The sequence below is a fragment of the Lagopus muta genome, chromosome 2 (assembly GCF_023343835.1).
Source record: "Lagopus muta isolate bLagMut1 chromosome 2, bLagMut1 primary, whole genome shotgun sequence".
Taxonomy (NCBI): domain Eukaryota; kingdom Metazoa; phylum Chordata; class Aves; order Galliformes; family Phasianidae; genus Lagopus; species Lagopus muta.
Window position 1 is genome coordinate 91,512,839 of NC_064434.1, and position 27,899 is coordinate 91,540,737.

Here is a 27,899-nt window from a genome sequence, read left to right on the forward strand (position 1 = left end):
CGTTGCGGCGCGTCCCTTCTGGCGACCCGTCCCCGCCTCCCCGCTCGCCGTAGCGCAGCCGGAAGTGCGCTCCGTACGCGGCCCTTGGAGCCGTGAAGATGCTGGGGGCATGGCGGGCCGCGCCGCGGCTACGGCTCCGCGCCCGCTTCGGACCTGCATGCGGTTGGGCGCGCCCGGCCGCCTCGGAGGCCGACAGCCGGCAGCCTGCGGAGGAGAGCCGGCAGGGCTCGCAGTACCGGGACACGGTGCTGCTGCCGCACAGTCGCTTTGCCGCCCAGCTGCCGGGCCGGCTGCAGCCCGACACCGAGCTGGAGATACAGCAGGTGCGGAACCGGAAGGGCGGGGGTCGTGCCGCAACTTGGGCTGCGACTCCGCCCGGAGTGCGCTTCGTTTTTAAAGTGCTTCGCCACCCGACTTTGGAAAGTGCGCCGAGGTGTGACGGTTTGGGTGTTTTCCTCTTGTCTCCACAGAAAAGTGGTTTCTTGGAGCTGTACTCGTGGCAAAGGCAAAGGAAAGCCAAGCAGGAGTTCTGTCTTCATGACGGACCGCCGTATGCCAATGGAGACCCTCACGTTGGCCATGCTTTAAATAAAGTAAATACCTACTTGTATACATACTGCTGGGGGAAATAAACTCAGAGGGCAGTGAGGCTATGGCACAGCTGCCCATAGAGCTGTGGTGCCCCATCCCTGGAGGTACTCCAGGCCAGGTTGGATGGGGCCCTGGGCAGCTGAGCTGGGGCATGCAGCTCTGTCCATGGCTGGGGGTGGGGCTGGGTGGGCGGGCTTTGAGGTCCCTTCCAACCCAAACCAATCTATGCTGCTGTTATGTTTTGAAATGATAAATGCTTCCTGTAACACACTGTATACTCTCCATTACCATTTATTATTAATAACCCTTCTAAATGTTTGGGCTAATTTTGGTATTCAGGGCTTTTAATTTTCATTTTGTGGGCAAAAACAAGTGATACAGTGACAGAGATGCTGTAAGACACCAAATCGTTATGAAGACCCTACCATGACATAAACACCATATGCAGTAGTAGACAGTACCTGTGTGCTGAATGTTCATTTGAGGTTGTTCCTGTAAAACAACAGAGTATTTTTAGAGAAAATCCATTCCTAGATGATATTAAATGCAGCTTATGTTTGTTATCACACATTTGAGGGAATGTTTGTTTATATTCATGCACTTCTAACACATACATACACACAATTACTGTAGTGCATGGTTGAGCTGTGCCTTGGGGTTCTTTTTCTCCTTAGGGTATTTTGCAACCTTGTTGTATTGCATTTGTTCTTTATCTTGGTACCCTCAATAGAACCACTGATGAAACGTTAATGCCTTTTAAAATAAGCAATTCAGTTTCAAATAATGATGCTGAATATGCTTGGGTGTGTTTACATTCCAGCTTGAGAGTGATAGTCTTATAAATGCTACTGAATGGGAATAAGTAAAATGTTTCCTGCAGCTTCTTAAGGTTCTGGTATAAAAACTTACATTTATGAAAGCCTCCTATTTCAGTTGGTGGTCATTGATATCAAGAAGCAATAGTGTGCACTAGCAGACATTGCAGATCCTGCTAAATGCTTGAGGGCAAGTAGGATTTGTTCACTTCAAGTCCTGCAACTTTGTAACTGATCTTTCATGTTTCTAAAATGTGATTTCTTTTGATGGGAGATCTTTGAAGTTCTGCCAAAGTGCAAAAAGATGAGCAAGAAGAATAAGAAACGTGTGGTCTTTGATGTAAATTAATTATGTCCCCTTTAATATTTGTTTTTAATAGAAAGATCTTTAGTCATACTGCCTTGACTCCACGTGGGGAAGCTGCAGAGCTAACCTTCTGTCCTTTCAGATTTTGAAAGACATCACTAATCGTTTCCACATGATGAGAGGCTATAAAGTGCATTATGTGCCAGGATGGGATTGTCATGGATTGCCAATTGAATTGAAAGCATTGTCAGAAGTGAAAGGAGCTGAAAATCTGTCACCAGTGGAAATTAGACAAAAAGGTAAAGTACTGTTTGCAATATCCATATTTGAAAAGTTGGCTTAAGTATTTCTACGTATTACTCACCATATTTTGATTTTATGTTTTATATATAGTTTTTGTACTTTACTGTAAGCTGTTAATATCAGGTGTTGTTGATACTTTCTAAGGTCACTGTATCTATTTTCTAAGCAGACTGTGTACAATATAATACTAGAAGCAAAATGACTCAACACAGGCTGAATTTGTTGCTGTAATGAATGTGCGTAACATTGACTGTGAATTTAAAAATAAAAACAAAAGAACAGAGGGTTTAGTTTCACAGAATCACAGAATGGCCAGGGTTGGAAGGGACCTCAAGGATCATGAATCTCCAACCCCCCCTGCTGCATGCAGGGCCACCAACCTCCATATTTAATACTAGACCAGGCTGCCCAGGGCCCCATCCAATCTGGCCCTGAACACCTCCAGGGACGGGGCATCCACAACCTCTCTGGGCAGCCTGCGCCAGCACCTCACCACTCTCTCTGTAAAGAACTTCCCCCTGACATCCAACATAAATCTTCCCTCCCTCAACTTAAAACCATTTCCTCTTATCCTGCAGTTGTCTACCCTTTCAAAGAGTTGATTCCCCTCCTGTTTGTAGGCTGACTTTAGGTACTGAAAGGCTGCAGTGAGGTCACCCTGCAGCCTTCTTTTCTCCAAGCTGAACAAGCCCAGCTCCCTCAGCCTGTCTTCATAGGGGGGGTGCTCCGGCCCCCTGATCATCGTCATGCCTCTCCTCTGGACTCTCCCCAACAGCTCCCTGTCTTTCTTGTACAGTTTCCTGCTTTACTTAACTGTATCTTTCTACCTCTTGCAGTTACTTTATGTAACTACTTCTCTGAAATATATATTGTTAAGCTTGATTAATCTATATGATGCACATCAGTAGTTAGTGTATAATTTCAGTATGTTCAGCTCAGGCCTCTTAGATACGTTAATAGTATATTTTAAATGTTTCTATATTGGCTTTAGTGGATGAGGGAATATAATTAATTGAACTATACCTTTCAGCTAAAGAATTTGCAGAAAGAGCCATTGAGAAACAGAAAGCTGCCTTCATTCGTTGGGGCATCATGGCAGATTGGGCCAACTGCTATTGTACGTTTGATCCAAAGTATGAAGCTAACCAGCTGAGAGTCTTCCACAAAATGTATGATAAGGTACACTAACTTGATCATGGAGTATGTATGTTTTGATTTGTTTTATGACTTTTGAATCTCTTAACGTTTGTTTTCCTTTCCCTTTCGTCGTTAGGGTTTCATTTATCAGGACTACAAACCTGTGTTTTGGTCTCCTTCAGCAAAGTAAGAATCGACTTACTGTTTTGCCTTCTAAATTTTAGCAAGGCTATTAGTAGCTTTTTGTGCTCAGGCATATTAACTTATGTGTGTTAACTACCCAGAACAGCGTTGGCTGAAGCAGAGCTTGAATACAATGAGCAGCATGTCAGTCGTTCTGTGTACATGAAATTTCCCCTGTTGAAATCACCACCTAAGCTGGCCTCTGTGATAGGTATGACTTCCGTGCAGATATTAAGAATGACAGTTTTTATTTTTATCATAATTGTAAGTAAAGTGCTTCCAATTTACATCTGTAGATGGATCATCCCCTACCAGTGTGCTGGTCTGGACCACACAACCTTGGACTGTGCCTGCAAATCAAGCAGTTTGCTACATGCCAGATGCAGAGTACGTGTGTTTAACTTAATCTCATCATTCTTATCAATATTTATCAGCAAAGTTAAAATATTTTGAACTACCATCACATTTTTAAAGGCATCGTTTTTTAAGCGATGCAATTGTAAACCTCATTCTTAGCTCAATTAATACATTAATTTCTGTTTTCATTTCTAGTTAATTCTTCTTTCTGATGCTGAGCTATCTTGAAATTCTTTGGGGATTTAAAAGTGAATTGAATATGTGCATCTTAAAAGTCTTTTGCTGTATTTTAGACATTATGTTCATGTTTGACCTTTCTGATTTTTGTAATTATTAGTATCATAAGTCTATATTTACATTGTAGATATTCAGTTGTGAAGTGTGCAACTACTGGTGAACACTTAATTCTAGCTGCAGATAGAGTTGAATCTACAGCGGCTGTTTTGGACACACAGTTTGAGGTTATATCAACGTGTAAAGGTAGATTTTAATATTGTTTATATTAAGTAGCTTAGAAATCTTGTAATTGAAAATTGCTTCTGTTTTGACTTTTTATGTTATGTGAACATGTTTTACTTGAATAGTACAAAGAGTCGTCTGTCAGACTTGGTATTGGTGTATTGTAGCTGAAATTCTCAGTCATAGATTTCAAATTACTTTTTAAAATCTGGATTCGCACTTGAAAAATTTAAACAAAAGGATCAAAATCTTATTTATACTGACTGCACTTCGTCTGTCTTTCAATCCAAGCCGATGAGAACAAGGAATCGGTTACAAGTATGCTTTACTGACTGCCTGATTGCTAAATAACATGAAAACTACTGGAAAAAAATAGCTAGTGCAGTGTAACTGCTGGTTCTATCAGCCAGTACTGTCATTTAATACACTTCAGTTCTCACTGTTGTACTTTGTTTTCTCAATGTCTTAAGCCTTTTTCATGAGGATGATTGAGGTATTTGTACCGAGAACCTAAAGCAGTTAAGTTTGCATCCTAACATACTGCACAGTAATATTTTGTAACAGGCAGACTTCTGATTCAGTATTTTGAGTTGTTTATTGTGTCATTTATGGATTTTAGTCATTTGCCTACATGCGTGATTCAGGGAAATACATGTATGTAAAGGAGGTGAGAAATCTATTTCAAAAACTTTTTCTTTTTACATTATTCTGCTGTTTTTCCATGCCTTCTTTTTCAGAGATAAAAATAAATTATCAGTTTCTCCACTTAATGATCTTGTTTTTACCTGATGATAAAATTAGCTGGAGGTGTCTTCCTCACAGGTTCCACCTTTTTGAATCACATGATTTTCAGATAGCATCCAGTAGTAGTACTGAGCCGTCTTGACAAGAAATATATCTGTTCTTTATATTTACTTATATCATACCAGTTGTTGTTTATACTTGTTAGCTTTTGTATTTGTGTGCTAAGCTGTCTGACAGCTATTCTTAAACATACTCCCTCTAGGAAAAAAAAGGTCAACAAAGGTGATTTTGCAGCATGAAGGATAGTTCAAGCTCTGATGCTGGATTTTCAGCTAGGCATTAACACTAAGATTTTGTGTTTGTTTGGTTTTTTTAATTTTAAATGGTCACTGGCTTCATTTGTTCTGTACATCGTTTGCACATACCTTAGAGAACTGAAATGAATTTTTCATGGTAATACTAGTATTTAGTGGTAGTTTGCTGGCCTACTCTGAGATCTGTTTGTAAAACACTGAGATAGCAGTCCCTAAGAAATGGGAATGCAAAGAGTATCTCTAAGTGGAATATCAGTGTTACTGGAATATTGTCTAAGGTAGAGAGAAGCTGTTATTTCAAAGAAAAAAGTGTGCAAAATTGAAAATACAGAGAATTTGAAAGCATTTGGGTGGGAACCTATGAATAAGATAAAACAGTACATATGGAAAGTATCCTGTGCATACAGTCACTTATTCCATTTCTGCTCTCTGGTAAGAAGCTGAATCCATGAATTGTTTCTCTGCTTTCTCCATTTTTCCTATTCATTTTTTTTTCTCCCTACCCTAGGTGTAGATTTAGCTGATGGTTCCTGTGCTCATCCCACAATTCCTGGCAGAGTATCTCCTCTGTTACCTGCAAATCATGTGACAATGGCAAAAGGAACGGGATTAGTTCACACAGCCCCAGCTCATGGTATGGAAGACTACAGTGTAGCTTCTCACCATCAGCTACCCACGGTACTTGATTATTTCACCTTTTGCTCTTGATTTCCTGCAGCTGTTGGTTAACTGTTTGAAAAATCATTCAAATACTAACCAATGACTTGATGGAAGATAATTGTGGTATTTTTGCAAACATCGTGGGGCTTGCTTCTTCTTATGTCAAATTAACTTGTCTGAAGGTAAACTACTAAGTTGCAGTTTGTTAAACCTGAAGCATACTCAAATCTAACATAATTTGCTTCTCATTAGAAAAGTAGCTACTCGGCAGAGTGCTTAACTCACTTTTGACTATCAAAAAAAGTAATTAATAGCCACTGGAATGGACTGCCCAGGGAGGTGGTGGAGTCACCGACCCTGGGGGTGTTCAAGGAAAGGCTGGATGTTGTGTTGAGGGACATGGTTTAGTGGGAGCTATTGGTGATAGGTGAACGGTTGGACTGGATGATCTTTTAGGTCTTTTCCAACCTTGGTGATTCTGTGATACTGTGATTTAGTATTTTATTGACATAATCTGTGTTTTTGTTTTTCAGGAATGTCTTGTGGATGAAAGTGGGCGTTTTACTGAAGCTGCAGGTCCTGAACTTAAAAACAAGAATGTACTTGAAGAAGGAAATGAAGCTGGTGAGTATCTGATGTTTAGCCATTTATTACTTTGTGTTACATCCCTGCAGCTGTATCTTGACGGTTCGTATAAACTGAAGATGTTTTGAATATGGATGAGATGCAAGCACTTTTTTTTATGTGTTCTTTGTGGAAAGGAATTAATTGAAGTTAACATGAGTGTTGTGGTCAAACCTGATTTTCATCTTGCTTCATTTTTTTCCTCTTAGTCATTAAGATGCTTCAGGCAGCAGGGAGTTTGTTAAAAGAGGAGAAATATGTGCATAGCTACCCATATGACTGGAGGACTAAAAAACCAATGATTATTCGTGCCAGCAAGCAGTGGTTTGTAAACACAACAAATGTAAAGGCTACAGCACAGGTATCTTACTTTGCTTTTCTGTGGGACACTTAGAAGTGGCTGATAATACTTGAAACTGGGAAATGATCTTGATGCAGGTCACTGCAGACCTGTACAGACAATACACAGTTGTGTCGAGTATTATAAAAACCATTAATGTTGTCACTTTATTTTTTGTCAATATTTGTATAATTCAGGATGAAAATAATGACTGATAAGTTTGTTCATTGTATTTGCAGGAGATGTATAAGATTCTTAAAGACCTGCTGAAATTTTTTCCCCAAAATGTTTTTTATACTGTCTCTTCTGATCTGACCTTGAAACATAGTATTTTTATCACTGGTAAAGTTAGCTTTGTCATTACAGTAGTCTTGCAAGGTAAAATGCCTTTGTTTGATCGTCTATTCATTCTGCCACAGTCCTATTTTAAATCACTTTAAAATATTTTATTTTTTTAAATGCAGTGCTCTTTAAAACTATGTACATCTGCACAGAAAACTCCAACCAGTACATTAGGCTGTCTTGGGTAACAGTGATTTTTGCTCTACTTAGGGCATGAGTTGTTTATTCCATATTCATCCTTTTTCTAGAAAGAATTAAAACAAGGCAGTTATTCAGAAAGGTGGGCAGTGAGTGGTTACCCACACTCTGTAATGCAGGTAATGTGTGTCAAGATGCAGTTTCAAAGCAGAGATGCTGAAGTTATTTTTAACTCACTAGGGTATGTCTGTCAGAGCTGGCAAAACATATATATATATGTATTAGTTGCTCTGGGACGTGACTTGGAGGTAACCTGATAGTGGGCTTTCAGTATTTAAAGGGAAGCTTCAGGAAAGAAGAAAACAGACTCTTTGTTGTGATAGAACAAGGGAAATGCTTTCAAGCTTAAAGGTGGTAGTTGTAGATTAGATGTGAGGAAAAAGTCTTTTATAGTGTGGGTGGTGAGGCATTGGAAGAGGTTGCCCATAGATGTGGTTGATGTCCTGTACCTGGAGACTTTCAAGCAAGGCTGAATGTGGCTCTGTGCAACCTATTGAGCTGTGAATGTCCCTGTTCATCGCAGGGGTGTTGGACTAAATGACCTTTCAAGGTCCCTTCCAACTCTAAGGATTCTGTGATTCTGTGTTAGACTGTATGTATTGTATGTGAGTGAGGAACAATGTGTCTGAATGCTGAATCTTGTCCATCAATTTACTGTCTACTTTATAGGAAGTGCTAAAAAAAGTGAAAATTATTCCTACATCTGCAGTGAGCAGAATGCTTGAAATGCTGGACAGAAGGACATTTTGGTGTATATCACGACAAAGATGTTGGGGTGTTCCTATTCCTGTTTTTTATCAGAAGGACACGGGAGAAAGCCTGATAAACAGGTATTCCTCTAACTCTATACTGAGAAATGAAGGAATGAGCTCTGTTCTCCTGCAATTATACAGTATTATAAAACTTACTATAACTATTCCAGTATAAATATATGTTTTTTCTTGCAATCATTTATACGCACACCGAATTTAGCTATAAATTAAAACAGTCAGAAACTCATTACTGGAGGCGACTTTTTGTGGAAGAGGCAAGAATCAATCAACTTAGATACTTAAGTTATCTGAAGAGTCTCCTTTATAGTAACTGCAGCTTTCATTCTCCTCCTCCAAGTTAAATGAGATGGCAGTAGTCACTGACTTCTACGTTTAAGCAAGGAATGAAATGCAAGTTGTGACTAAAATAGATCCTAACTATAAGCTTAGCACTATACATTGAATAATACTGATATTTTGACAGAATAACAATTTGAAATTCACTAACTGGTAATGAGAAATCTGAAGTAGAATAACCAAATCAGTTGGAAAACAAATAACTACACTTGGTTTTAAAGTAAAATGAGTGGTTTTGAAGAGTCAGCTTTAGTAATGGGAGTGAGGGAACTCTGGGTGTATAATTTGGTAGGTCTAGAGCTGCAGGTGCTTTTTTCTGCCATCTTTTGTCAACAGTGCCCAGTTATTGCAAACATTGAATTTCAGGAATTCCAGACAGTGTAATGCAGAAGGAGTCCATCTGTGCTTTAAAAAAGGAAACCTCAGCCACATCCTTTTTGTCTCTTCAGAATTAATAGGTTACTGCTTTTACTCCTTTGGGCAGCAAAGAGGTGTTCAACTGCAAACACCCTCTAAGAGGTCATTCCATTGAAGTATGGTAGAGTTCCATATTCACTGTTTATTTCCATAATTGTTTTCTGCCTTATTATATGCTAGTAGAACTCCATTTTATACTTTTTATACATTTTAACTTCAGAAATGTTTGTGTAAATTCAGTATGGACAGTGAGATTACACAGCTGAAGACTAACTTAAATTGTGTTGCAGAACTTTCTTTATTTTGCTGATGAATAAATATTCCTGAAATTGTCCAGCTTGTTTTCCAGAAGCTGGACTGAGCATGTAAATGTAATAGCTAGTGAGACTTGGGGTGTAGGCAGTAGGGAATGGACTTTAAGCAGCTAGTCCTTAGCTTTACCTGGTGTGACTGGGTGTGTAGGTGCACAGGTAAGTACTTTGCCTCCTACTGTAGGCAATAACTGTGAGAAATGACTACAATAACTGTAGTCTTTTATAGTACTTGAGTAATGCTGAGGCACATCAGGAAATATGGAGGCCTTGTGGAATGTGAAATCATTTTACTTGCAGAAACTGTTACTATATCTTAAAAGAATGTATTTTTGGTTTGAACGTATGCTATTTTTGAGGAATACTTATTATAGTCCATTGGCAGAGTAGGCTTGAGTGTGTTCCTTGTGCTTGCTAAAAGTCGTTACAAATGTGCTTTTAAAACAAACTTGAGTATAACGAAATACAGTTCAGAAGCTGGTAGTCAGACATGAAGGGCACTGTGAAGAAATTGCTCCTTCAGCAGTTAAAGGAGCTGATCCAGTATGGCAGTCCTACTTGGTACAGAGAGCATTTGAAAGGTGAGAGGTAAGGGAATTCTTTTGGGATACAGGAAAGTTATCCTGAAAACCAATAAAATATGTATCTTCTGGAAATGCTTGAGCTGTGTGAGATGATTCCAGGGGTTGTGTATGTGCCCATTTTGGTGTGACAGGCTTTGCAATCAGTTAATGGCTCTCCCTTTTGTGTATGGGTGTTGGCCCAGCAGTCGACATGGTGAATGACAAAAGGATACCATGGCATGTTCAGTCAGTGTTCTTCAAGGGGGGAAAAAGAGACTTATCCAACATGCTTGCAAAATTAGATTTATTTAATTCAATTGACAGCTTCTGATGCTCAGTTCTCCTTACTCCTAAAATGTTTTACAGTAGAGGTGAAGTTTTCAAAGTAAAATATGAAGCTCTCATTAAAGATTGAAAGCAGACTTTTAATAGCAGACTTTGGCAGCCAAAGTAGGAAAAGTGCACAGAATATTGGCCTATAGAAATGACAGGCACATTTTGAAAGCAGTCTGTCAATTCATAGGTCATTTTCCTGGACACCAGTTCTTACTGAAGTAAGTACAGAAGCCTAAATATTTCATTGCATTTGCATTGTCATGTTGAAAATAGGCTGCTGACATATTTCCACCTCTTGAGAGGTTTATCAGTGCAAATAATTCAATATCGTTTATACAGCAATAAATAATAACTTACATTTCAAAACTCAGGCTGTTTTCACATGTTGAACGCTGGATCGATGTAATTCCAGTAGCAGCTGATCCGAAGTCTTTGAGCCACTATCAAAAGTAACAGCATCTCCACTGGAAGTCAGTGTAGTCCACATGGAGTTGCTGTTACATATGAGAGCACCAGTGGTCTGTCTTGAGTGATCCTGTCTCTGCATTATCAACTGAAATAAGATAAATAATAATTTTAAAAAAGATATTAGGGAAAAAAGATGCCTAAAAGAAACTGCTGGGGGCTTCTCTGTAAGTCAGAACACATGAATTTGTCATGTGGAAGTTTGCAGGAAATTCCTCTTTCAAGGTAGAACTGCTGGTCCCAAACAGACACAATCTTTGGTGACTGCAAAATATTCTTTCTTACTTGAAAGCTGAAAGTTAGATTATAATCTTTTATGCACCAGGTTTGATGCCAGATCTCCCTGTGAGTCTTGTTTGCTGCTGTGGCTCCACATAGTCCTTAAATAGATTAGAATTTATGATTCTGTTGTATTTATTCTTGTTGAATTTATGATTTCTGTTGTAAATTATAAATTTACTGCTCTGCTGAAGGCTAAGCTCTTTTTGTAGAGTACACCTTGTTGCATTACAATCAGAAGTTAAGTAACAATTACAGCGATACAAATCTAGAAGAGAGAAAACATTTTTTAATATTGCAGTTTCTAGTAAGAATTAGGAGAATATAGAAATACAAATGTGATTTTTTTTTCTGCACAAGTGAATAGATGAATAGAATAAATGAATAGAATAAATGTCCAAATAAACAAACTTCCTCAACTTTCTCTATGGAATCACATTCTTGAGGAAAATATTCTGATTTGAGGAAATTGAAGAAGAGGAGAGAAAGAGATCCAAAAGTAAAACCAGTTTTGTAGTTCTAGACCAGGAAATAAATGTGAGATACACACTTTATTTTTATCTCATGAATTAGCTTGTTAATTTTACAAATACCCTGTTCAGATGATAATAATTGCAGTTTTGCCAATAAATATTGCAAAAGTTGTTACAGTGACAGAACTCTTGTCCCCCACTCTGTGCCTTTGATTTGCAAGTAACTTCCATTTCTAACACGCACACACAAAACAAACAGGAAAGAAAACCAACCCATTTTGGATGTAGGTCTACTATTCTAATTAGCTTTTTAAAACACTGAATGTCTCCATTAGCTGCGAGTGATAGCAACTTACCATAACCTACATACTTACTGCTGAAGGATCACAATTCATGGTAGAAAGAAGATAAGTTGTCTTCTTTACTGCCGTTGAAAAGAGGTCGAGAGACCATCGGGAACTGTATTCTTCTCCTGTCTATATCTTAATGCTGCCTAATTTCTGTTAACACATTAAATAAGTGTTCAGCACAATCAATATCAAACTTGAGAGTGATTGGCTGGTGTCGTGGTAGCGTGAATTGCCGTAGGAGTTTCAGTGTTAAAAACGTAGCGAATGACACGTAATGCAAGTTCTTCCAGATACCGTGTATGAATACAGGGCAAAGTTTTACAATGGTGTTTATTGCTAACTCTGGGAATTACCATGCTCACGCTGAAGCTCACAGATTATAAAGTGATGAGTAGTTATTTGAGGAAGGTGGTTTTCTCTTGGTCACTTCACAAAAATACTTTGCAATAATCTTCCTCCTTACATTACTGATAACTTAAATATATTCATTTTTTCTCTCATTTGGTAGCAGTTAATCATAAGGATCCTACAAAAAGATCACAGTGCCAGGGTGGGGTTGCTTTTTTGTCAGGGTTTTCTTTGAAAATGTAGGAGGGAAAAGGTTTTGTGAAATTACATCCTCAAAGTCTTAATTATGCCCTCTTCAAAATACCTGATTAGATGATTGTTAATGCTTATGTATTTTCTGCAGGGAAATGACATAAGAGGAAAAATAAATGCACTGCTGAAGTGTTTATTACTCGATTTGAAACCATGATAGAACTTTGAAAATGTTGGCCAATAGCAAGTTGACCTGATGGTTATGGAGTCCTTATTTATTGCAGGGGATGCATAATGCAAGTTGGGCCTTCTCATACTTGTGTGAGAACTTTTGTGTGCAGTGTAATGAGATCTGTTAGTTCATGAGAAAAATGTCTTTTAAATTATTTCATGAATTAACACTGTAAGCTTGTGCGTTGCATAGCAGTGCGCTTGAAGAAAGCTTAGTTCATGTCATGTTTTGTAGAAATGGTGTATCTATGATGGCAGATAGCTGGTGTGTGGTGTTAGCAGCTGCACTTAGGTAAGTGAAAGCAGTCATTTCATAGTGGTTCCGCAAGGGAGATTGATAGCAAAATTGTGCTTCCTTCTTGTGCCTTCCCCTGCTGCTGATGAGGAGAGCAGTTTCCCTTCTCTACTGGTGATACAATTTGCACTACCACAGCGTTTCTGCCCCAGTTGTCCCCTCCTTAAATTCTCCAAATATTTGTCTGATAGACCATAATGTCCTCTGCTGAGGAGAGATGGGTAGCAACACAGTTTTGACAGCAGCAAACAGTAGGGTGTATTTCACGTTTCCCTCCTTCAAAATGGTTTTATTCAGATACTGCTGATGTAAATCATTACCCTACATAATTCCTAAAGAACAAGCACTGCACAGAAATGTACTGAACACGACAGGCCTGCCCACGTTAACGAATAACCATCAGTCTTCCTTAAGACTGTCCAGTTACTTTGCTTGTTTGCTCTGAAGCTGGAGGAGCTTGAAAGATTCAAAACTGAATGCAGACTTAAAGCAGCTTTGGCAAATCTGTTTTTGTCATTGAAATTACTCATTTGGAAGCCTTCTTTTTTCTTTCTTCCCCTCTTGATTTCTGGAGAACTCTGGGGTAAATCTATAGTTGCAATGTCAGAAAATTCTGAATCACAGAATAATTCCAAGTTGGAAGAGACCTACAAGGAACATCGAGTCCAACTCCTGGCTCCACACAGGATCACCCGAAAATCAAACCCTGTGTCTGATTGATAGTGCTTCAGGCTGTACCTCCCTTTTGTAAAGCTTAGAATTGGTCAGATGTTTGGCGAACTGATCTCTGCTGTCATTGAACTGTCTATTCCTGAGAGCTCTCTGAATTTGTAGATTTAGCCTGAAGGAGGCAAAGCATAAGGGATGCTTGCTGCCTAGCTTCCAGGGAGTGTACCAGAGCTGGAGTTGTTTGCATTTGTCTTTGAGAGGTAACACTTCACAACTGGAAGTGCAGACAAATAAACCTCTATGCAAATATTTCTGAAAGGAAAAGATAGCAGTCAGAAATGGAGCTTCTAAATGCTGTTTTACCAAGATAAATAGCAGGTGCATTACAAAGTCATAAATTGTGTCCCAAGGGTCCTTAAAGTGGAAGGTGAATGGCATCCAGTCAGATCTTAAGGGTTAAGAGTGATGGTGTGTTGCCATTTTGAAAGTGTTACTGGTTAGTGTGTTAGTGTGTTAGCGTGTCCTCTGTTGTTCTATGTGAATTTACTTTGTAAAGACCATGGTAGGTCTGGCATTGCAATTTTATTCCCACACAGTCAACAGTCAGATCGTGTTTTCCTACCTTCTTACCTTGTGGTGTTACTATGTAATAATTTGTTTTACAACTTCTTGGATAGCTTAGGTCTTCGTGCTTAAACTTTGTAAGAGCCAAGTAAATGCTGTTGTGATACAGCTCAGCTTCATGGCAGTGCAGAGAAAACATGCTGATGTCCAAATAGAATACTAAGCACTGACTCTAAGGAAGTGAGGTCATCAACCTGCTGTATTTTCAAGAGAATTGTGCCAGGTGTTTACTTTACTTGTCCCCCTTTTGCAACACCTTGTCAAGATGTACATTAATTGTTCAACTTGAGAAGTGAGGAATTAAAAACTTACCTCTGATAGTTAGGTAACACGGTGCTTTTAGTTTGGTATTTTTGAGCCAGGATGATCTGCTGTATTCCTTTAAATACAACTGAAGTTTTAAAAGTTACCTCTTCATGAAATGCTCTATGAATCAAGAATACGAAGTGCAGTTTTTTGTTTGTTAAGCTGCCTCAGTGTATGTCTAAATTTGGCATTAAATGATGTCAAAAATCAATTCAACATCACCTTACCTACTGTGGACAACAGCTGAATGTGTCATTTTGAATGTCTTCTTCTTTGCTAACCCAGTGAAACAATCACAGATATCATCAAAATAGTGGAGCAGCAAGGAACAGATGCATGGTGGACCCTTCCTATTGAACAGCTATTATCAAAAGAGGCTGTAGCAAAGGTAATTTTTGACTTAAATACAGCAAGTGCGTGAGATGGTTCAGTGGTGGGAAGTCATGAAAAATATACATTCTCATGATTGTTTTGACAGGAACATTCAGAAAGAGATACCTGAATATGGCAAATCTCAGATTTGTGCTCCTAATTTAGGTCTTAGATCTCCATTCTCTTCTTCTTAGATGGAGAGGAAACTAACATTCTAATTAACTTAAATTATCAGCACAAATACAGATTGAGTCTTTGCCATTAAAATAAATCTGAATTTGTATTTAGTTGTTCCTGCCTTTGTGTTGTTCCCTGTACAATTGTGTTAGAAAGCAAACAGAAACTGTAGTGTTACTGTGCCATCTCAGTTTTTTTTGTAATTCTCCTTTCTCTGTTTGGGTTTTTCATCAGAAATTATGTATCTGAATTACTCTGTGTTTTGTTCATGGAGTTTGGTAGCATAACCTGTGCAGAACTGGTCCAGAAATGAAATGTATTTTATTTCTGTGAAAAGCATTGATGATATGGTGTATTCCATTTGCATTTCTTAACATGTGTGGTTTTTTTTCCTAATAGGCTGGTGGTCATGATGTTTTGGATTATGTCAAGGGGCAGGATGTCCTGGACATCTGGTTCGATAGTGGAACTTCCTGGGCTCATGTTTTGGAAGGTACAGAATGAATGTGTTGATCATTCTTTTATAATATTTGGAGAACAAAATGTAACTGTTTTGCATGATGCTCTTGGTATAAGCAAAGCTGAGTCAGGTAATGCTAGCAGCAAACTGGTTTTGACCTCCTTGAAAGCTGCTTTTGCTCATAAAGAGGAGAGTTCCGTGTTGGCAAACTCATATTCAGTGTAGTTGAAGGTGCCATTGATTTTTAGAACGCATTATTTGATCTGATCCTGTCATGTGTCATACAACATATCTCCTAATAAAAGCGTATAGAATTTCATGGCACAGATAGCCAAAGCATTTTGCTGCTAGCTGGTAGCTTTAAAATTATTTTTCAGTTAATAAATTTCAGTTTGTGCCAGGGAATTGCATTTGAAACAGACCAAAATTGAGATCAGTTGCAGAATCTAAGAATGTTTAACAATGTAGGCATACAGTAGAACTTCATTCCTCATTACTTTCAGTAACTAAAGCAGTATATTGTTGCTTAAAATATTTTGTTGGCTATACGTTGTCTGTAGTTCCAGCTGTCAGTAGTTGCTACCCAGCAGGTCTGCTGTAAGTGAAATAATATAGAAAAGATTATAGAAAAATAGGCAGCAATTCTGTGTTTGAGTAATATACACAACACAGTGTGTATCTAGCTATCTACCCGTGTAAAACACACTGTTTGCCTGGAAGATAGTCCAAAGTCAGGAGTCCTTTCTAGAGGAGGAGTCTGATCCCATGCATTGAGTCTGGACTTTAAACTCTCAGTACACAATTACATGATAACAATCTTGTTGAATTATAAAACACGTTAGTACCAGAGGTTTTATTTCATAGCAACGTGGTCAGGCAACTGTACCATCAGCAAACATTCATTTTATAAGAAGACCTTTACATATGTTAAAGTTCATTCTCTTTAGAAAAGTTTCTGGCTTGGTTTGACTTTCACAAGTGTTGGGAAGTCGTGGTATTTGATGTGCACAGTTACATCCTCACATACTCTGAGGGCTTAACACTTCAGGATGCAAAAACTCTCTCTAATCCTATGTAAAGAAAGGATGCAGTGTTAAATAATAGCAGAATCAGTACCCTTGATTTGCTGTTAATTTGTTTAAGGCTCTCATGGATTCTGTGGCATCCAGCAAATGTTTTGTTTTTCACAATACAGGCTTTTTTCTTCATGGTACTCTTAAAGTGTCTCTTCTCTGTCTGCTCATTTGTTTTCTTGCTGGAACTTGCTGGAACTGGTGTGTGAGGCTTCTCGTTTTGCCATGACTGGAGTAACCCAGCAGGTTCAAAATTTGGGAGTAGGACTAACAAGAAAGATGATTTCATAAGCTCTTTACCTTCAGAAATGCTACAAAGGTTGCATTTCCTTTTCTTCTGTCTCCCAGTCACAGGCACAGATGTGGAAATGCAAAGCCAGAGATTCATATAAAATGGCAGATTTAATTTTCCCTTTGTGAAGAATGCACTTTGAAAGAGAATTTGTTGAATTAGTAGCTTTGTTTTGTATTTCTCAATGTGCCCCAGCTTTGAAAACCTTTTGCAGAATTTCTCCCTATGGTAGGAAGTAAAAGTAATTGTCAAAGCTTACAAACAGACTATTTGGTCAGGTTCTTTTTCCCAAATACTTTTTGGGGAAAAAGAAAAAGGATGTAATCCAGGGACAAAACCAGAATTGTTTTGAAGAGCTTTCTGCAGCTTAAAGTCATGAAGGCGCGCTGGCACGTGGGAGTTGGCATGCTACCTGCAAAGTGCTACCTGTTCATTTTGTGGAAGAAGATCAGTGATAACAGCAGTAATGCAAAGCCATGGTTCTGTTAAAGGGCTGCAACACGTGAGTTATTTCAGGACAACTGGAGGATGTAATGGATGGCTAAAACCATGTGACTCATGTTCGTAATTGTGGCTTTCTACACTGAACTCAAGTTACTGAGAACTATAAATTGAGAGCAACCAGCAGGAATAAACAGCTTTACGGGTTTCCCTGCCAAGACAAAACCATGCAGTTCTCCCAAAAATATCACCTCTGTGTGTTGGGGAACTTGGGTATGAGCTCACATAGGATTGAACGCGCTGTCTGTGAGTGAAATCTCATCTAATGAGATGGAGCAGAGTGGGCTCCAGAACCAAACTGGGGGGTGACTGTGCCATTCTGCATTGGCACTGTGACAGTAAGGTGCAACACACACACACTGAGATCAGACATTTAGTTGCTGTAGTCACAGGACCAAAACTGTACAAGTATCACTGGATCGTGTGTCAATTCCATTTGAAGCAGCTTGCACCATTTGGAGCAGATCCACATCTGTGATGTGCTCTGGAACCCCCTTCTGATGCTCAGGGTTTCCTGGGGATCCTTTTTGCTTCTCTGTTTGCATAGCACTATTTTCACTGAGCAGTTTACTGTTATGAGATCTCATCCCATGCTTCTCCTGCTGCGTGTGCCTCAAGCACTGAAAGAAAGTGTTTCCACATTTTTTCATGCGGTGTTAAAATTTCTTTGAATGTTTCATCCATGGGTAAGTGGTGCTGTGTTACAAGCAGAGTGTTAATACAGTGCATGCCAGAAGGTGTGGTAAAGGCAAAATCTTTAAAGCTGTCCTATAAACCTCATCATTTTCCCCATGGGCAGAGCACCACGTGTACTACAAACCTGAAATCAACATTTTTCAAAATGTTTCATATAGAAATGCACACTGAGCTCCATCTGTGTGTGATCTGCTCTTGGTAAAAGTCACACTGCTTTTCACCCTTAGTTTCGCACTGCAATGATGGTAATTCTCAGCATAACTCTTTCCCTATCTTATTGGCTAATATTTAACTGAATGAATGTAATTATTTTACAGCTCACCTATCTGTGTGCTTTAACTTTTGTGCTGACTGAGAGACTTGAATTTATCTTAGCTGATTCATTCCTGGCATTAAAATACAATACGTTTAATCCAAAAGTCAAAGTCTGTAAGATCAAAGATATGGAATCTTGAAATCCAAACCTGAAGGACCATAAATTGTCATTCTCCTTAATGACCTATGTGCTATAATTCAATGTGAAATTAGTAACTGAAGGCTCCGCTCCTTGCTGAATGCATTCTTCAAGTTAGAAAGAAGTGTTCATGGTGCTAATTAATTTCTGTATAATCACTGTAACTTTAAAGAAACTGAGGTAGAGGAGCTGCCTGTGCACTTACAAGCCAGGCTTTGTATTTGCAAATCCAGCACTCCTTTGTATGTTACACAGATGAGATGTTCAGACCCCCATCAAACTCTCACGTTAGCTAGCTTGCCATGCGTTTGTGCTCCCATCAAAAAGGCCAATGCCAATTTACCATCAGTTGTTTGAACAGAACTGTTCACTTGCCTAAGTTTTAGCTTGTCATTTCCATGGAAAGGTCACTTCTTTACAAGCAACATGTGGTAAACTGGCTCTATAACAAAGCTCTGCTGCTGCTGTTGGAACAGATTTTCCACTTTCCTCCATAACCACAGGTGTGCTTTCTTCAAGCCTTGTTCTCACAACTCTTTTTGCCATCTGTTAAGACAAAGACTGATCCCTACTTCTTCTGCTTTTAAAACCCAAACTGTGCAGATTCTTTTGCAGGAATAAACGTGTTAAAAACCCTTCCATCTGCCCACACGTTTTCCTTGCGCTAGCTGTAACTGCGTGGCCTTGACCTTTGTAATGTTGAACTTCCTTTTATTGCAGGATGGATCTAAATATCGAAACTTCCATTAGGTTAAACAAATAAATCAAGGGTGGCAGCAGCAGAAAGAAGCATTGTGTGAGGGGTCCTAAGAAGTGGATAAGAGGAACTATAAGTTAAAACCTGAGCAGAGAAATCTTTGTCTCCATATGTGGGAATTCCTGTCCCTGCATTCTTCCAAATACAGTCTTGCACATTTCTAGGCTTTGTGGCTTGCATGTCATGCTGTTCTCTGATAGTGACTTGACTGGAACTGTGTCAGACTAGGAAGGGCTTCTTGAATCAACAGATCTTGCTCCCTTTCATACAGTGACTGAATTTCATCAGGAAGGCCATTAAAGCTTTACTGCTCTGTTTCAGCCCTATGGGAAAAGCCAGGCTCCTCCAGAATCCTCTTTCACGCAGCATGTTCTCAAGTTGCCTCAATGCTCACCTGAAATTTGTAACCTTCCTGGCAGCCAATGACCAGAAATGTAAATTGTGTTACTGGTGAACATCACATAGACAGCTTCATGGTCTCTGAAGATCCCTGCTGCATTACACAGGCTAGGCAGTCATGTCACATCTGGATTTCAGCAGCCCTTGGATCTTAACAAATTTTGCAATACCAGTGCAAAATAGTATCACTTGGATAATGTTGTTATCTCAAGTTGGTTATTAGGAAACTTTTCTTCTCAGGAAGAGTGGTGATGCTCTGGCACAGGCTGCACAGGGAGGTGGTGCAGTCACTGTCCCTGGAGGTGTTCAAGTGCCCTGGAGTTGTGGCACTGAGGGACGTGGTTGGTGAGCACAGTAGAGGTGGGCTGCTGACTGGACATGATGATCTTAATGTTCTTTTCCAACCTAAATGATTCTATGATTTCATGATTCTGTGTTCAATTAACTGTGCATTGTTCATAGAAGTAATTGATCTACTGCATTTGAAGAGCAAAATAAGTTCTAGTAATGGCTTGCAGAGATTTTCTGTTATTAGTTGTTCAGAGGCAAAGGCAGATATTTAAAACAAACTAACAAACAAAAATACTCACAAATCTTCTGTTTTTAAAGGCACAGAGCAAAGAGCAGATGTATACCTTGAGGGAAAAGACCAACTGGGAGGCTGGTTTCAATCTTCTCTATTGACAAGTGTGGCAACAAGGAAAAAAGCACCATACAAGTAAGTGCATAGATTGCAAACACGTTACAAGTTCCTTTACTGAATTCTAGGCTTTTGATGGCATATGAAGAAGAGAAATGAAACCATTACTATGTATCTGATTTATGGCTTTGTGTTTTCAGTGTAAAGTTTTCTGCAAGTTAGATTGGAATGGATTTACTGTTTAAAAAATTTCCACCTTAATAGATGTTTTCTTTCTGAGTTATTCAGGTTATATGCTATTACATTATCAGATACAGGTATTAAAGTCTGTTCTTTTGCTGTCTCTGAAACTCCTATAATCAAAGGGATTATTATGGGAGATTCAGTATGAAAATTAGTTATGGTCACTGGCAGATGTGGCACATTCAGACTGGAACATGTGGCTGTAAGGCATTCAGCATCACCATGTGTGTGGTGTCTCATAGCTGTGACATACTGTCTTGAAGACAGGAAACATGGAGAAGAATAACATGAGTCATTTGCTAAGAGGCTGAGCAACTTTTAAGAAATATGTCGGCTTAAATAGTAAATAATATTTTAGTTTTTAATACATCTGAAACGTGTGCCCTGGATATCTGTTAACAGGGTGAGATGAAATGAGGAAAATGAACATTTGTGCTCTATTTGGATTGGTAGCATGGCGTATTCATGGTTGGTTGAACTCTACAGGTGAAGCCTCAGACTTACCAATGTAGATTTCTTAGTGTTTCTACCTGTGGATACACTGTTAGAAATGTATTCTTAACATAGATTTTTCAGTGATGTTCTTTTGTTTTGTAAAATCTTTTCTTCAGGACTCTGGTAGTTCACGGATTTACTCTTGGTGAGAAAGGAGAAAAGATGTCCAAATCCATTGGCAATGTGGTTGACCCTGATGTGGTAATCAATGGAGGTGATGTAAGTCAAACTCTTGAGTTTCCTAGAGTTGCTCATTAGAAGTTTTCACTCCCAGATTCTACAGCTGTCTTTTCTCTATGCGGATGTCTTGAAGCAGAACTCTATATAAGGTTTTTTCAGACGCTTTGGCTACTTTGCAGTTCCATTTGGCTGGAGTAAAAACCTTGAGTTATCGTATGTCAAATGTAGTGCTTTAAAAAAGCTGTTCTCAGCTAAGAGAAAATAAATTCTGAGGCAGATGTAGAATGATTTAAGTTAAGAATAATCACTGTTTGTGAAATGATGGGGAGGTGGGATTTGAGGTTTTAATTTAAATTTAGTTGTGCCTAGCAATATGGGAATTGAAACAGTGTTTGCACCCCAGAAGCCTTCTAGTCTCAACTGGGCTACTTGTAGATTTGAGGAACTTGATTTCTTTTGGGGATCAGGGAGGGTTGCACTGAGGTGATGCTGTGAATTTATTCCTTGCCCAGTCCTGCTCTTGTTCTTTCTGAAGCTGTTAAGCAGGTTTTACACTTGTCTGGACAAAAGGACCAATCCTTACGAAGGTTTATTTATCTGGCTCGATGTAACAGGGCATAGCTTGCTTTCTTTCTAGAGGGAGACAGGTCCTTTCCAGAGCTGAAAACAGTATGAAGAAAAAATATCTGTATCTTCAGATACTAACGTTGATGTTTTAATGTTAAGTATTCAAAGGATTCAAGGCTGTAAGGTAAGTTTATCTTACCTTAGTTCTAGCATTGCCCATACACAGTGCTGTAGTCCTGGCTCAGCAGTTAGCCTTGCCAAAGGAGGGGTGAAGGACTCCAAATGCAGTGGCTTCTGTGCACAATTGCAGATACATGCACAGCATTGTCAGTGTGGAATTGCAGTGGCCACTGTGCTGCAGGGCCCCCCTACCAGTTTTCCTCTCTGTCTCTCCTTAGGATCACACCAAGGACCCCCCGTACGGTGCCGATGTTCTCCGCTGGTGGGTGGCTGAATCCAATGTTTTTACTGAGGTGCTGATTGGGCCCGTGGTACTTAATGCTGCCAGAGATGACATCAACAAGGTAAGGACCAAATGCACTAATACTCCTCATGCTAAGGGCAGGTCCTCCTTATATTTGGGTTTATGTTGGATAGGTAACATTCATTGCAAAGGTTTTCGGTTTCAGTTTTCTGAACTCACATAGGCGGGTGCTGCTGTGCTCTTTACGTGTGTGGATCAAACAGGAAATGTGTGAAGGATAAACACGTGCTTTGTGCAGCAAGCTTAGGTAACCCCCAGTCTTTACAATTTCTATAGGTCCTTTAGGCATATGTTCTTCATGGCATTCTGTAATTATTCCACCAATCAATTTGAAAAGCAACCAGCTTTAATTTTTTATAGGAGATTCTCATTCTGTGTTTCATTCAAAGTGCAGAGCATCAGTGTTTAACTTGGCTGCTTTGTTCCTAGCTTCGGAATACACTACGGTTCATGCTGGGAAACATGGCTGGCTTCAATCCAGAAACAGATTCCATCCCTCCCTCAGAGATGTACATAGTAGACCAATACATGCTGCATTTATTGCAAGACTACGGCAGCAAGGTATGAGTAATTTCTGTTTAGATGAATGTATGCATGTGTAATGGTTTTGTTTGGCCATGGCTTCTAGGGGAACATGCTTTTAAGTGTATGAGCAAAGTGTGTAGCAGGTGTGCAAGTAACAATCACAGGCTTTTTTTTTTTTGAGACACAGTATGCTTCTTTTAGTACATGTCAGCTTCTAAGAGGAAGGCTTTGGTTTTAACATTCTCACCTTGTTTTTGACATTGACCTCTGCCCCAAGGCCTCGAATTACAAGTAGGCTCAGAGCTAAAGAAACAAATCTAATGTTTATTCAGAAATCTGCTGCATGACAGCATTTAGTATTATGTATCATTTAGAATTATTCTGCAGAATGGGAAAGAACAGACATAATTTCTGATTTCTCCATCTTCTCCCTTAAAATGTGAACTAGAATTATTTCTGTCCTAATTAGTTAGCTGAATTAACACTTTTTCCCTCCAACAATCTTTTGAGGAAAAGAGTCTCCCAGACTCCACTTAGCACAGCCCACGTTTCAGATTCATTGAGGTGCTCACTGTATGCTGTGTGATAAAAACCAATGTGCCATTCTTCTCTCTCTGCTCCCTCTCCCAGGTTACAGCAGCATACAAAGAATACGATTACAGCAAAGTTGTGCGATTGTTGCAAGCATTCTGTTCCAGAAACTTGTCTAACTTTTATTTCAGTGTAATCAAGGACAGGTAAGTTCAGTACTGCTGCCTTTAAGTCATCAAGGGGGGAAAAAAATCCAATAATGAAAATTAATCCCTTGGAGAGGAAGGTAGTAATGTCATGCAAATGTTGAGAGAATACAGCTCTGGGTTGTGCTGTCGTGCACTCATAACTGCAGATGAGAGCTTAGTCACTGTCAGCTGAGTCTTTCTGTGATCAGTGTGCTTCTCTGGTCTCCTCTGAGGGCACTGAATCATTTTGGAAGGTAACTGAGCATTGTGCACATGGAAACTGTTTTAAGAAGGGATTTTTGAAGCTGTATTTCTGCCTGGAAGTGTGTACACCCATGGTATTTGTGAGTTTATAGGGAAGGGGCTTCAGCACCTAGCTGGGCAGCCTGATGTCTTTTACTGAAGACTCCTAAGGATGTCTCTTTAAGCACTGATTTAATCTGACAGCTTTATAAGTTTGAAAGGGCCGCATTGCAGGGGAAGGGAGTTGTACTGAGTGGGGGTTACAGTGATTTTTGGTTTCCAGAATGTACCTAAAGCAATGGGAAAAAAAATCCTAGCCCTAAATACAGGTGAAATATAAGACAGGCTCACCTCCCTGAGAAAAGATTCTTTTCTCTATAGTGAAGTCAATGAACATGCAATGCACAAAGCTTTCCTACCTATGAAAAACGTGGCTGACTACACAAAACCTTTTGTACCCTTATCGCTTTACTGTAAATCAAGAATTGGGAAAAGCTTTCCTGCTACACACTAGGTCAGACTTCTGTGCTTTCAAGCTTCATTCCATTTGAAGTATGATTCTCGACCAGTAACATTAACTTGGAAGTACAAAGGTAATACTCAGCACTTTCATCTCTTGCAGGCTCTACTGCGAAGAAGAAAAAGATCCTAAGCGTCGTTCGTGCCAAACTGTGCTAGCAGAGGCATTAGATGCAGTAGTTCGATCCTTTGCACCAATTCTTCCTCACTTAGCAGAGGAGGTTTTCCAGCACCTCCCTTACACGAAAGGTAAAATGTCATATCTAAGGACTTCTTCTAATGTGTGTTGAACTGCACAGTTGAATACAAATACAGAGATAAGCCATTCTTCTTGATTTATTTTTATTCACTTAAAAGCTTACTTAAATAGAAAGACACTTAATTAAAATTTCCTTTGCTTTGCTCTCAAGACTCAGAGGGTGTGTTTCGTACTGGCTGGATTAACACAAGCTCAGGGTGGAAGAAACCTGGGATTGAGGAAGCAATAGAAGGTGCATGTGCAATGAGAGATTCTTTCCTTGGCTCCATCTCTGGCAAGAATCCTTTGGAATATGAAGTCATCATTGTAATTGAGCCTGGATTGCTATTTGAATTAATGGAGGTAAAAGATGCAACTAAAAATTAGAGCTATCTGTGCAAAAAGAAAAAAAGCTGATTTCTGTGAACTTGTTTCTGCTTCAGTATGTGGCTTTGTTTTACTCACCACAAAAAATATACAGTCACAACCTAGTTGAGGTTGGGACTGCTGGAGATGGTATAGCCCAATGTTTCATATAAGCAAACTTTGTGCTCTCTTCCTGGCAAGACTATGACAGCTATTGCAATCACACAGCAGTTCTTTGTTTGTTTGTTTGTTTTGTTTAACCTTTGATAGCAGGAGGATGCTGAGGAGCAAACCCAGGTCCGAAAATTAACTCTCTCCCATAGGCACTACAGGCTGAAGAATCTTCAAGAGTGTCACAGCTGAATGAAATAATGATGGCTTCTCAAACAACTCTGTTGAGTGAGATACCTAAAGAAACACCTGCAGATGCAAACATTGTCACAGGGAACTTTTTGATTAACTTAGAAGGTAAGAAAACCTGTCCAGGTCTGCTTCTCTGCCACGCCATGTTTATTTATTACTCTGTACTGTAACCCATTGGATTGCACCCTTCATCCATAGGATGTAATATGCTAACTACACCTGTGTGTAGATGACCTCAGCAATGTTTCCTTTAACAGGTGGAGATATCCGTGAAGAATCTTCATATAAAGTCATAGCCCTACCCACTGCCAAAGCAAAATGCCCTCGCTGCAGGAGGTACACTTCAGATTCCACAAGCACTCCTTGCCCCCGCTGCCTCAAAGTCATTGCTGGAAAAGGAAGCACATGAGGATCAAGTGCCTACGTGCAGGCTGCTCTTAACATACTAAATAATTGAAAGTTGTAAAAGCAGTGGTCAGGCAACAGGTCTTGGAACCTTGAAACCTCAGAAGCGCTGCTGCTGAACCCCCAGCTGGAGCAGAATTTATGTGCTTTGGGTGGAACTATATGTATATATTCAACTGTATATGAATTTTCTGCTTAATAAAAATGATGGTTCAAGAAAACTGATTTACTTGTTTTAGTAAGCCATCTTCTCTAAACGCAGTTATACTTGATATACCTGTACTGTATGGCCTACTGTTCAGGTCATATGGGCAGAATCCAAAGAAACAGTCCTTCAGGGCATCTCCTCTTAGAAACAAAACAAAAAGGAATGGGCACCACTAAGAAGGAAAAAACACACAATGAAACCTCCTCAAATTTTATTTAATCAATTTACACAAATCCACAGCAAATTAGACACAAAATAGCACTATATACAGAATATTACTTACAATACATTACAGATTTGATTGGTGTAGAGTGTCAGCTCTGGCATGATATTTAGTTACAGTGAGGTCCTTTACACAACTGTACCAGGATACAGGAATGTAATGCAACTAAGAAATGTTTTTGTTTTTCCTCAGGCTTCAGGACTGATTCTCTGGCCTGTCTGTTTCTGCAGAGGGCTGAAGTTCTGCCAGGCAAGGTAGTACAGGCACTGCCTAGTCTTGCCTTCTTGCATTCTTCCCCTACACCTGTTTCAATTTCTATACTCCCTTCCATAACCAAACCTGAAACTCTTCTTTAGTCACACAACCTCATACCCTTATAGGAAGTCAAACACTGCATCAAACCTTCTCAGAAAGCCTTCATCATCTACATTAAAGTGCAGAGATCAGCAACTGGGGATGCTGAACAGCTGACAGTCTTACAGAACTAGCCACCTACAGAGCCGTTTCCAGGGGAGTCTAACCTAAGATGACAGCAGCACATACTTCAGAAAGGTAAGACCAAACTCTGTCTGTAACAGTGCAGTATGCTATGAGTGTTTCTTGCAGGTTACAAGATGGAGTAATTTCAACTGACTTCAAGACAAAACAGCTTACAACAACACTATTTTCCTTTCCTGGCTTTCCTTTAGGTAGAAGGAAAACTACTAATGATGTAAGATAATCATTTCTAACATCACTCCTGTAGTGAAGATATTCACTACATGACTCCCTGCAGGTACTGTCCTATGTAATGGTTTTGTTGTTTTTTTTTTAAGGCTAAGGTATTCAGAAGTAAAGATCTTGAGTGAAATTGGATAACTATTGAAGCAGGTTTTGACTACAAGTTGTGCAGAGTCTTAGAGCATACTACATCTTCTACAGTGGTAAAACAGGGAACAACCTTACAGTACATACAGACCTACATAAACTCAGCAGAGCTCAATAATAAAGGACAGGGACGTGAAACCAGTTTTAGCTGAAGCCCAGCATGCCCCAGAGACAATGCTGACTAAAACTGGATGAAAATGGGTCCATATTAGTGTCTGGGGACGTGGTTCTCCCTTCCAAGCTGATTCTAACATGGTCTCTTCTCCCTTTGTGTAAGGCCTTGCCATGTTCCATTCTACTTGTAGTGCAGCTATTGTCGTCTGTGTGCAGGTAGCAGACAGGAGCCCAACACCAATTCTAGCTTCTGGAAAAGCAGCATTGGCATTACAGGATAACTTAAAAGACTGAAGTGTTTCCTCAGGTTTAACTCTACAGCTTCTTCTGATAAATGAGGCATGGAACATTGTAACCGCAGCAGTTATTGCTAGCATGAAATACAAAAAAATATCACAGGATGTGATCTTGTCAATTGACTAAAACTGCTGTCAAATATACCCAATTCAGACTACTGCAAGAAGCGCTCAAGTCAAATAAATAACTAAGCAGTTCAAATACTGACAAGTAGTGTACTAGAAACTAAACATCTCTGTACTAGTGCAGAATTTAAAATACACTCCAATTTAAAATTACCTTCTGGAATTGTGGGGTGGGGAACATTGTTCTTTTTGTTTAACAAAAGCCACACGAAAGTTTCTTTCTGTAAATGTCAGCCTTGTTGGGTAAAATCATGCATTGTAGCACTATGTAGCAGAACTGTTCTAATGGAGAATGTCATGATGAGATTGCTTCTACGGCCTCTATCAGATTCAAAGCCAGGCTATACTGCCCGTGATTCTCTGGTAAGTGCTCTATTACTCTGTTAACCAGTTTAGCTGTTGTAGCAATTGGCACTTGCACATTTTGAAGTTCCTGGGGGTCCTATATAAAAGAACAAACACAGCATTAGAGCATTCCCTGCAGATGAGCTTCTGCACATATGCCCTCCTTGTCTCATATAACAAAATTGCTATTCGGGAATTAAGCAGATGCTT

The 27,899-nt window shown here is 39.4% G+C and overlaps 2 protein-coding genes across 4 annotated transcripts in view; one reads left to right on the forward strand and one right to left on the reverse strand.

Moving 5' to 3' along the window:
• Position 1: 1 nt before the first annotated feature.
• On the forward strand, positions 2-25,736 carry IARS2 (isoleucyl-tRNA synthetase 2, mitochondrial). The gene is made up of 23 exons (XM_048937907.1): positions 2-323; positions 471-593; positions 1,856-2,012; positions 3,047-3,195; positions 3,290-3,339; positions 3,438-3,547; positions 3,633-3,723; positions 4,058-4,173; positions 5,719-5,888; positions 6,404-6,494; positions 6,704-6,855; positions 8,044-8,204; positions 14,628-14,730; positions 15,291-15,384; positions 20,133-20,241; positions 21,018-21,120; positions 22,047-22,172; positions 22,562-22,693; positions 23,288-23,394; positions 24,242-24,387; positions 24,549-24,739; positions 25,066-25,210; positions 25,363-25,736. The coding sequence occupies exons 1-23, from the start codon at positions 99-101 to the stop codon at positions 25,512-25,514; spliced, it is 3,003 nt and encodes a 1,000-aa protein (XP_048793864.1). The 5' UTR covers positions 2-98; the 3' UTR covers positions 25,515-25,736.
• Positions 25,737-25,912: 176 nt separating this feature from the next.
• The window catches only part of RAB3GAP2 (RAB3 GTPase activating non-catalytic protein subunit 2), a 41,473-nt gene continuing 39,486 nt past the window's right edge, over positions 25,913-27,899 (reverse strand). For all 3 annotated transcript variants that reach the window (XM_048937903.1, XM_048937904.1, XM_048937902.1), the window contains exon 35: positions 25,913-27,786. In XM_048937903.1, the coding sequence (XP_048793860.1) occupies positions 27,640-27,786 (147 nt within the window). In that variant the 3' untranslated portion in view covers positions 25,913-27,639. The remainder of the gene's footprint in view (positions 27,787-27,899) is intronic.

Coding starts and splice junctions, on each gene's coding strand:
- IARS2 (XM_048937907.1), top strand. CDS start 99: ATGCTGGGGGCATGGCGGGCCGCGCCGCGGCTACGGCTCCGCGCCCGC. Junction 324..470: donor CCGAGCTGGAGATACAGCAG/GTGCGGAACCGG, acceptor TTGTCTCCACAG/AAAAGTGGTTTCTTGGAGCT. Junction 3,724..4,057: donor TGCTACATGCCAGATGCAGA/GTACGTGTGTTT, acceptor TTTACATTGTAG/ATATTCAGTTGTGAAGTGTG.